This window comes from Triticum urartu, chromosome 6A, assembly GCF_056163025.1.
Source record: "Triticum urartu cultivar PI428250 chromosome 6A, HENAU_Tu73, whole genome shotgun sequence".
NCBI classification, from domain to species: domain Eukaryota; kingdom Viridiplantae; phylum Streptophyta; class Magnoliopsida; order Poales; family Poaceae; genus Triticum; species Triticum urartu.
Genome location: NC_141878.1, coordinates 499358040 through 499369170, shown reverse-complemented (window position 1 = coordinate 499369170; position 11131 = coordinate 499358040). Strand labels below are relative to the sequence as shown.

General features: G+C 39.6%; 1 protein-coding gene across 24 annotated transcripts; it reads left to right on the top strand.

Annotated features, from left to right (window-relative positions):
- Positions 1-1265: 1265 nt before the first annotated feature.
- On the top strand, positions 1266-4454 carry LOC125514387 (uncharacterized). 24 transcript variants are annotated; one of them, XM_087528477.1, is made up of 6 exons: positions 1268-2227; positions 2323-2402; positions 3093-3171; positions 3728-3760; positions 3919-3963; positions 4049-4454. In XM_087528477.1, exons 2-6 carry the CDS (start codon positions 2364-2366, stop codon positions 4207-4209), a joined length of 357 nt encoding a protein of 118 aa, XP_087384603.1. In that variant the 5' UTR covers positions 1268-2227; positions 2323-2363; the 3' UTR covers positions 4210-4454. The 24 variants fall into 24 exon arrangements, 4 of the variants coding, with proteins under 4 accessions (XP_087384603.1, XP_087384602.1, XP_087384601.1 ...); XR_015608609.1 differs by having other exon boundaries at positions 1269-2402; positions 3894-3963; positions 4049-4233; positions 4325-4454; XM_087528476.1 differs by having other exon boundaries at positions 1269-2402; positions 4049-4233; positions 4325-4454.
- Positions 4455-11131: the final 6677 nt, after the last annotated feature.

Sequence of the window (11131 nt, the reverse complement as noted above, 5' to 3'; positions counted from 1 at the left end):
AGTTTTGTAGTTGTCCCAGTTGCATGTCTATCCTCGGGTCACAAATGAGCTCGTAGTTGTCCTAGTTGCAAGTCCACCCCTGTATCACAACTGAGCACGTGTTTTTTCATCTCAGTTGCAAGTCCACGCTCGACTTGCAACTGGTCTTGTTTTTTGTTGTTGTCCCAGTTGCAAGTCCATCCTCGACACGCAAATGGTATCGTAGTTTTGTGTAGTTGTCCAAGTTGCAAGTCCGTCCTTGACTCGCAACTAGAATAGTAGTGTATTTCATCCTAGTTGCAACTTCACCATTAACTTGCAACTCGACCTACGTATATGTTAAATGCACAGCGGACATTGTTTTTAATACTGTGTGCTTTTTTTCAAAATAGTGTTATAAAATTTTAAACACATGGTAAACATCTTTTTTAAACAAGTGATGAGCAATTAATTTGTGAGCTTTTTTCAGTTTCACGGACATTTGAAGTTTCATGACTTTTAAAAAGTTTACAAATGCTTTTATAAAGTTTGCAAAAATATTTTTTTGTATTTAAATACTAACATTTTTATGCGGAGAATTACTAACATTTTGTTGTTTAGCACTTTTTTACCATTTAATTCGATTTGTTTCCTGTGTGAGGTGTTGTAGAAATAGGCCTTACTATATCTCTGTTTTTCGTGGGAGATGTTGACAACCAAAATGAGGAAAGCTAGACCTATCTATGTACAATCACAAAAGAAAAAGAAAAGGGACACTGCTCACTGTAGTAATGCCTAACAAGCAAGCAGAAAAAAAAAAGCTGATGAGCTATCGTAGCGAAAGGTAAATTAAGCAAACTAGTCTAGTCAGCGTTGTAGCACACTGCTCACTGTAGCTGGACAACGACACATGCATGCAGTAGTGGTACAAGGGACACACAAAATGCCACAGTGCGCGAAGACAAATCGCAGCTTGCTGCTTAATTTCCCGGCGAACAAACAATATAAGAGATCGTTTAGTTATCACTAACAGAAGGTAATGTCATGTTAGATATGAGATATTATCTCACATCTAAATGAGATATAATCAGACTCTTAGGGGAACTATGCTCACCTTAACCCGTGGAGACATGGAATATCTTATTTGGCGCTGAATATTACCACCTCTATTTATATTACTTATATATTATATATTACTATAGAAAAGCAAACGTAAGTTCTCCTAAAACCACACAACAAACTATACACAAGATAATCAAAGCCTTCGGATCAAATCAACTTACACATATCCTACCGCCCATATTACGTCAATAATCTATTAACCAGATCGACGACTAGGATCAAATGTTCTGCCAGCAGACGCCGATGGTCTCCGCCGCCGCCATCTCCGCCGCCTCCTTGACACAAGGCCATCACCATTGCGCCCCACTCCGGCGTGCCTGATGCACTTCGGCCATGGCAGTCGTTGCCACCTGACTCTATCCTCGGGATCTCATCCTACTGTCCTGGATCGGGGCAGCAGTGGCGATTTGGATCCGGGCGGCGGCGGCTGAGCAAGGGCACCGGTGCTGTCTAGGTACATATCTTCCCTCTCTCCCTTCCTCCCTCCCTCTCTCTGCCCCGCCGGGGTCGCTGTGAGCCCGTGACGGTGGACTGGTGGGGAACTCCGGTGGAACGGCAAGGGGACAGCGAGGAACGGCAAGCACGGGTGCTCTGCTGGCGGAGGCATGTTTCGGGGACGGGGAGACCTCCGGCCGTGGGGAATGAAGAGAGCTTTGGATGCAAACTGAATTTCATCTCTCTTTGTTCTTTTTTCTGCTGATGGCACAGAAGAACATTGGTAATGTTGAGCTGGCAAAGAGAAGTAGCAGACTAATTTCTATGTCGACTAGATGATGATTTGCTCCCTGTATGTGGTTTCCTCTGTATTCTTTATATGATGTTATTTTGTGATCCTTGAGTACGGAAATAGCATGGTGTGCAGCGTTGCCCTTGTGAGCAATCTCTGATGCTACTGATGTTTATATATGTATTACTTATGACACTAGGATTCAATCCTCACCGAAGATTGAATTCCATCTTCTTGGTTAGAATGCACAAAGGATTTGAATTGTGAATCTTGCAAGGACATTTATTTTGTGAAATTTAACATGACTAATTTGAGACCAGCAAAGAGGATTGGGCCCGAAGAAATGCTGATATTGAGCTAGGTTGGCAAGGCGATATGTCGAGCTCTGTGTAGCCTGCTTTCAATGGCTTATTTAAACAGGTGTCCCCTTTTCCTTTGTATGTGTTTTCGAGTCTCATTTCATGTAAAAATAGCCTGTAGATGTCCTGCGGTGTGATTTTATTTTTCGAGTTCAGCTCTGTGCTATCATAGAATTCAGCTTAGGGAGATCAAGAAGATGTTTCATATGTCAGCACAACTACTGGAGGATTTGCAGGTGAGGAACTATTATATGAGTTTGGATGACCAAATATTAGTAGTACATCAAAATCTACGGCTTTATATAGTTTGTCACATACTGTCTTATTTCATATATGATGACCATATCAATCAAGTGTTTGTTATTTTTCATTCAGAGTGTACATTGATTCCAGTGTAGCAAGAACAGAAAATAAGGTACTCTCTAAATAATGTGTGAGGTTTCAGATTCTGTAATTTGTTTTACTGTTGCTAACTGAGCATGCTTAGATAATGTGGTGATTTGAGTGGAGTTTCAGAGTCGACCGTTCATGTCTGCAGTCTCAAGTTTCTATATGTATAGTTTGAGACCTAATAAGTACTGATCATTTCAGAAAGTTTCATGTTTCATACTTATGATTGATACTGATTGTATTCACGTAATTGGGCCACTTGGATACGGTGGTTGGCTAACTAATAAGTAAGATGTACCCAGTTCTGCATAAAGATTTAGGCACCCTAATTTCTTAAGTCTTTGTGGAGTCAGAGGTGTTGAATGTTTTTGTTCGAAGTTTTTTTGAAATGATGAGTGATGCATACCTATTCAATGTTTTACATGGTACTGCAAGTGAAGAAATGATTTGTACTGAACCATCTAATGGGTTATTGTGTTTCTTTGAAGTCATGAATTTGTAGCAACTGACGCCCTCATTGGCATTCTTTTTGAAAGATATCCAAGATAGTTAAAGCATTGTGGGGACGAGGAGGCCGAGCAGTCCGTTGTGTCTCCGCCGTCGCCGGCCGCACCGGTATGTTGTGCCCCTTTCCCTGCTTCACGTCCTAGGCTACTCCACCACCACTGGATACGAGTGTGGCCATGACAGAGGAATCTTGTGCAGGGGGATTTGATGCATAGCATGTTATGTACATGCAATGGAAATGTTACACAGTGAAACACATTTTGATCTTCTAATATTAATATGCATTGCTGGCATGAAGGTTATTATTTGTTGTTTCACACACACACAAGGTTATTATTTGTTGTTTCACACATTGTATTGGGGAAAAAATTAGGACTAAAGGTTTTGGTATGTCTGATTGTCGACATGCCACCGGAGGTGCATGATTGTCTGATAGGCTTGAATTCTTAAGTTTTCTTTCTTATTGGTCTTGTTTGTTTTTATTTTGTTGAAAACCCATGATTTTACCATAACCCAAAATTGCTGAGTTAAATGGAGAGGCTCAATGAGAAGTTTCGGGACATGGAAGAAATTGATTGTTCTAATTTAAGTAATATAAAAAGAAAAGTAGTATTTTCTATTAGTAACATATGTCTATAATATTATGATTTACCTCTGCTAATAGGTGTCGTCGTTGAAAAGAAGCATGCCCAAATTTGTAAGCCCATATTGGTATTACTTTCCAGTAATCAACATCCAACAAAATATATATTTATGAATGATCTATTATCTTGCCATGAATAACAATGATAAATTTGTTGTTGACTCATGTTATATCCTCACAAATAAAGTGCCACATGGAACTTTCTCTATCAGTTCAGGCTGGATGGGCAAGACGACATACTGCAGACCGGGACCAAGGTGAGAATATTAGATGGAAATTTATATAGCATATGTACAGCTACGTTTATTAATCTCCTTCTCACTTTTTCCTTTTTCTTTGCAGAGTTATGTTCATTATCAGTGATATGTGTTAATACTCTCCTAGAGATTGATTTTTTTGCGATCGCAAAAAAAGGAGCCAGATACATGGCGAGCTTCCAAATATCAAGTTGCAAGTACCTTCGTTGCTTTGGACCTTGCCATGGAAGGATGAACACTAAATGACCACAAAATGCCTCTAGATTATGAGTAAGCGTGTTTCTACCTTCAGCGGTTTGGGCATCTGCTTTGTCTCTGTGGCTGGTTTCACGGGTACCTGATTTTGCTTGAACAACCACAGGTGCTGCAGCTTGGTTTGCTGACTAGCAATGTTTTGTTTCTTTGGTGGACAAACTTGTATCTCAGAACGTTGACGAATTATTTCATTTGATCAGCTTATGTGGAAACTACTAATTTTCATTGCCTCTGTACACACACTTGCATATCTTTTTTCCTGGTGCTTATTGGCAATGGCCCACTCATAGGCACGACCTAGAAGAAAATAAGATTGAAGATGTATTTTTCTTGGTTGGAAATATTACACCTCAAATTTACTTCAGTTTTTTTTGAGCAACTTTTTTTTGAGCAACTCAAATTTACTTCAGTTTGGATGCAATGATGACTTTAAGATTGAAATAACTGGTGAATTATGTCAATTATACAGTTTAAGAGGTCATGGATGTGATATATGAGAAACAATTTTGTCTGTGATACATGAATATCTATATGGCACTGTGGATGCTGGCGAGATGTTGGTCATGGCCTTGGTTGTCGAGATGCACTAGCTAGGGGTGCACGCATGGCCATAGGCCACAATTAAATTTTCTTGACGGACTGAGGTATTTGCTAAGCAATGGACATGGGCCTGTTGATTTATAAAGCACAATATTTTCAGTCATTTGTACGAGTTCGGAATTATATGCTTTTTGCGTGAGATTGCAGCTGCTCAAAATGTAGATTTATGTTATGACAGAATTATTAAGTTTCATAGTAGAACATATTTAAGCGAGACGTGCGTTGCACGTGCATGCTTACTAGTGTTGGTAGGAAGAGCACAAACCTTTCCACGCATGTTTTATATGGGCTGGCCCATGCAAGCTTCCAGCCCCTCCCGCTTTTGGCAAGCTTCTAGATTCTTTTGGCTCTTTTCTTTCTTTTATACAGTTTTTTTATCACTCCCTTCCGAATTAATTAACGCAACCTCTATACAATGTCTTAGTTACATTGTATGGCTACATCAATTAATTCAGATCGGAGGGAGTATTTTTTCTTCATGTTTTCGCTTGTTTTTTTTTAATTCTTGCTTATCTTTAAAAAATCATGAATTTTTTCATTTTCATGAACATTTTTGAAATTGTGAATGTTTTTTAAAATCTTAAGTTTTACTCAAATTGCAATTTTTTTGAATTCACAAATAGCTTTTCCAATTATAATTGTTTAATCTATACAAAACCAGGGTCATTTTTTTTCATAAATCATTACTGTTGGATTTTTCTGAATAGTGAGTGAGAGAGCAAGGTGGTTAGAACAGTCGGGCGAGCATGCATGATACGCCTTCAACGTATCTATAATATTTTATTGTTCCATGTTGTTATATTATCATTCTTGGATGTTTTATATTTATTTTATAGCAACTTTATATTATTTTTTAGGACTAACCTATTGATATAGTGCCTAGTGCTAGTTGTTGTTTTTTGCTTGTTTTTTACTTCGTAGAATATCCATATCAAACGGAGTCCAAACGCAGTGAAACTTTTTGAAAAAAAATTCTGCCCAGAAGACAACTTGGGAGTCAAGGAAGTGCGGAGGGGAGCCTTGTGGGGCCCACAAGGCACCAGGGCATGCCAGAGGCCCCTGACATGCCCTGGTGGGTAGTGAGGCCTGTGGGTGTCATCTCCACCGCCTCTCAGCTATATAAATACCCAAATATTCCAGAAACCCTAGGGAGTCGACGAAAAACAATTCCAGCCGTCGCAAGTTCCAGAACCACGAGATCCAATCTAGATCCCTTTACCGGCACCTTGCCGGGGGGAACACGATCACGGAGGGGTTCATCTTCCTCATTGGTGCTCTTCCGATGATGCGTGAGTAGTTTATCATAGACCTATGGGTCCGCAGGCAGTAGCTAGATGTCTTCTTCTCTCTTTTTGATTCTCAATACAATGTTCTCCTCGATACTCTTGGAGATCTATTTGATGTAATGACTTTTTGCGGTGTGTTTATTAGGATCCGATGAATTGTGAGTTTATGATCAGATCTATCTATGAATATTATTTGAGTCTTCTTTGATCTCTTATATGCATGATTGTTATAGCCTCGTATTTCTTCTTCGAAACTTTGGTTTGGTTTGGCCAACTAGATTGATTTTTCTTGCAATGGGAAGAGGTGCCACTACAAGAAAGTTGTTAATACATGACGGTCCTTGTCCGTCACAGATCAGTCAAAATCTGTCATGCATGATCGTCCATGATGGATCTGAAATCCGTCATGTATATCGCGTCATAACTTGACATCGTACCTTCCATGACGGTTCTTGGCTGTCATGGATCAGCCCCAGGCCCGCCAAGCCCAAACTAGGCTGTGACGGAACAAACCGTCACCAATTTACATGACATGGCTACAACATGGCGCCTACGTGGATCTGGCGTGGAGGATAACATGGCCCATGTTGTAACCAGCCCAATTAGGAATATGGCCCAATATTTTTGGTGGATAGTCCAGCCAATTGGCCTACCTATTTTTTTAGTCCAACCCCCTTTTTTGTCCAACTTGTTTTCTCCATGCAACACAATTTACAACAGGACAACCAAGTTATATTCATTCAAAAAATAGCAATTGTTCACATGACAATACAGACTTCCAACAATAGAGTAGGATGACGAGCATGTCCAGAAAGCGCTATAAGAAATAAAAAATCAAGTAACATGACTTCAAAGAAAATTCACTACTAGCTAATTTTAATCTCCGATACTACACAACCGCTTCAAAGAGCTATACAGACCCAAATAACTCCTCCTAAAAAACTTCAATCTCAAGTAACACTGATCAACTCTACCAAACCTGCATAGAATCAAAGCACATACATAAGTTATAAAAGCCAGCTCCCAAATGAATCCAAAAAGTAATAATAATAGTTGATTCTCCAAGCAATCATATGTGGACAGACTGCTACTATATTAAGGTACCACATAAATGTGCGCAACACACGTGAAGAAAAACAAACTAGTTACAAGTTCAAAAAATTGTTCTAAATATGTGACATTTTATCATCCAAACATAGGAAGGTCAACTTCATTTTAAAACAAAGGACAGACAAATCATTTCATATTCATCAAGTACAGCAACAAAATCAAGTTTATATGCACGTGACAGGGCTTCTATATCAAAATAGATGACTCCATACAATACAATGTAGTTCATAGTTAATAAAACATGAAAAAAGTAATACTGTAGGCATACTTTCTTCATCAATTAAAGCTATTTTATGTCAATAAACTTCTTTTTGCATGCAACTTAAAATAAGAACACTCAGAGGCAAGACCATTTTAGACAATTAAATGATCCACACTTCAATATGTGATGTGATAAAGAATTGAGATAGAGCAGATGTTGAATAATACCAAGAATTAGATAATATGCTAGTAATAACACTGGAAATTTGAAACTTGACAAATGCACACTATGGAGCTGATCAAACACTCTTAAATCTGAAGCAAAAACAATATACCATCTACTATTAGTAATCTTAAATAAAAGCACGCAGTCTTCACTTCCATCGCTACTTCAGATTGAAATTCTGTGTACACGCATATCTGGAAATACAGTAGTACCAGTAGTACAAAATCCATCACCTATTTGAACAAAGCAGAAGCAATCAGACAAAGATTAGCATGCTAGTTTCTAGAGAAACAATGAGTACAGCAGAATGAATATGTGCTTGCATCGGGGTTGTTTGCAACCATATTAATATAAAACTTAAAGACTCAATCAGAAACGTAAAAGAATAGGGGATGAATAATATTCTGTACAAGCGATCAGCTGAAAATTATGTAAAAAAAATTCTGCCAACATATACACTGTACCACACCATTCCTTAACAAACAAGAATGACAGTAAACAAGTAACAGAGACTAACTTCAAGATAATTAACACAACTGGGCATAAACATAGGCCAAGTTCAAATAAAAACATCTAATGTTGTGGACTATATTAACTCGATTTTTAAATCAAAATCGGCACCGACGGATTTTTCATCAAGCTCGATGTTTATGCTGCAAGTTCATCTCAAAGCACCAACAAATACAGTACAAAATAATACCATGTTCTGCTCGAGGATAAGACAAGCAAAAGAATGGAAGGGTATCAAGCTCACCATTTATTCTGCAACCATAAGAAATATCAACATTTATCAAGCATACAACTGAAGAAAAATTATTTGATAGGAACGATAATATATTTACAAATGGAGATGCACACAAGTTAACCACTGTGAAAGCTGCTCCCTGAGTGAGAGGGAGAGGCACAAAATTTACCCCTGAATAAGTTGCTCCATCAGGTTTATGCACTTGGTCCCCATCAAGTTTCAAAAATATATATGATTGTAGTTTATGTACTGGTCCTTCCATAACTTAAAACTGTTTTTTTTTCATTCATCCTTTTCTAATGCATACATATAGAGACAAAATTAACTGAACTCATCTCTCTCACCGAACAAACTGAAATTCTAAAGTACACGTACATTCAGTGAGATACTGAGATTTAAGATTCATAGTTCCATTTTGAAAAAAAAAGATGTAGTGTGTTCTACATTTTTAATGTAGGACATGGTCTGGTACATTACATTACAAAGCAAGAAGACTTGCACACACAACAGAAGTTCAAGTCCAGCCAACTAACTTGCACCTACTTTGTTCAAATACAACACATGGTCTGGTTCATTACATTACAAAGCAAGAAGACTTGCACCCATAGCAGAAGTTCATAAGTTCAGCCAACTAACTTGCACACACTTAGTTCAAGCAGGACATAGTATGGTTTATTACATTACAAAGCAAGAACCTATGCAAAAAAGAAGTAAACAAAATAAAATTAGGTCCTGCAAGCCTGACCATTAAAAAGATGTTCAGAAATACAACTAGTTATGTACCAAGAGATGCAAGCAACAGAAGAATAAATTAATGCAACAGATTTATGTGGTTTTGCTGTACTGTATATGTCCATAATATCCCAAAGAGAAAAATATTATAGATCTTTCACTAGCAGGTAGTTAATCACAGAAATGCATTACATATTTTGTTTGAAACCAGTCTATGAAAGCAGAATAAATGCAGGGGGTCGGTTTCTCAATACAGTACATCCAGAATAAGACAAGCGGAAGAATGGAAGTGTATCAAGCTCACCATGTTCTACTCCAGGACTGTAGCGTTGGCGTCGATCAGGTGGTAGATGTACCAACTACAATGTGCAAAGCAAAGATATTAGTGTGAAAACAGGATGTCGGTTTCATTTCATTATTACTGAAATGCAAATGTTATCTCAACTGTACCAAATTCTTAAAAATCTATGCCTTCCCAAATGTCTAGATTTATTAATGAACTAACATCAGAAACCTGAATCTATGCAACACTGACCAACCTTTGGATAATAATAATAAACGGAACAAATTTTCCATCTTTGCATTGGTATGGCGAAAACACATATATCAGACACCAAATTACTAGCACTTGAAATGTGCCAACTAAAATGAAATACCGGCTTCACCTGCCGTGGATGTCCTCTGCTCTATCATGCAATGTTCAAACTTATAGAATTCATGAGATATATATTTGTCAACATTTTCTATGCAATCTAAGTGAAAATGCAAGCCTAAACCTATGTTGAATATAGATCAGGAATCAAAAGCGGTCGGTCACAAGCGAATATTGGATGAAATAAAATAAGCAGAGTATGCCATAGATGAGACAGGCAGCAGAGGAGGTCGCCACGGGATGCACGGCTGTGCCAGATAGGCCACAGGGGAGGTCGGGCCGGGTCGCCACCGTCTAGCCCAACCCGCATGAGCGCACCGACCTAGGGGACGCCATCCAGGAGGCGGAGAGGCACGATGGGGGGCGCTGTCCGACGGAGAGGAGCCACCGGAGAGGTGTCGGTGATGGACGAGATGCTGCAATCGAAACTCTAGCCATGGGCTAGGGGTCGAGACCGGCAGTGGCGGATCCAACCGGACTGGAGGAGGGAGGGGTCGAAGACTAGCCCGTCGGTGTGCTGTGCAGTGGCGAACGTCGCCGGAATCGACGGGCGTTGGTCGCGGCACGAAGGGTCGCACGAGAGAGAGAGAGAGAGTTAGGGTGGATGGGTGGGGGATGCGAAGGATCTGACATGTGCCAGAGCTGCGAGGTGAGAGGAGGGGTGGGAGAGGGCCGACGATGAGCTGTGGGAATCGGGATGTGGTGGGTGGCGGCGATGGGGAATCGGGAGGGGTCTGCGTGGAGGAGGAAGAGAGGAGGGGGCCAAGGAGGAATGTTTTAGGGTTAGCGTTTTATGTACGGAGCGATTGGGCGGGCTTTAGCGGGCTTTAGACGGGCTTCGGGGCTATAGCAGACCGTCCATGACAGTTTCTCATATTGTCACCGCAAATCCGTCATGGATTAACAGATTTCTTGTAGTGTGCTTTGTGATGGGTTCGATCTTGCGGTGCTCAAACTTAGTGATAGAAGGAGAAGTGACACGCATGTATCGTTGCCATTAAGGATAAAAAAGGTGGGGTCTATTCCTGCATGAATAGATCTTGTCTACATCATGTCATCGTTCTTAATGCATTACTCCGTTTCTCCATGAACTTAATACACTAGATGCATGCTGGATAGCGATCAATGTGTGGAGTAATAGTAGTAGATGCAAAATCGTTTCAGTCTACTAATCTTGGACGTGATACCTATAGACATGATCGTTGCCTTGGATATCGTCATAATTATTTGCTCTTCTATAAATTGCTCAACAGTAATTTTTTTACCCACCGTATGTTATTTTCTCGAGAGAAGCCACTAGTGAAATCTACGGCCCCCGGATCTATTTCCTATCATATTGTTTTCAGATCTATTATTCCAAA

Excerpts from the sequence above, each read along its gene's own strand:
- LOC125514387 (XM_087528477.1), top strand. The coding sequence starts at position 2,364 with ATGTTTCATATGTCAGCACAACTACTGGAGGATTTGCAG. Across the intron at positions 3,172-3,727 it reads CGCCGTCGCCGGCCGCACCG|GTGTCGTCGTTGAAAAGAAG; the intron begins GTATGTTGTGCC and ends CTCTGCTAATAG. Across the intron at positions 3,761-3,918 it reads AAAGAAGCATGCCCAAATTT|TTCAGGCTGGATGGGCAAGA; the intron begins GTAAGCCCATAT and ends TTTCTCTATCAG.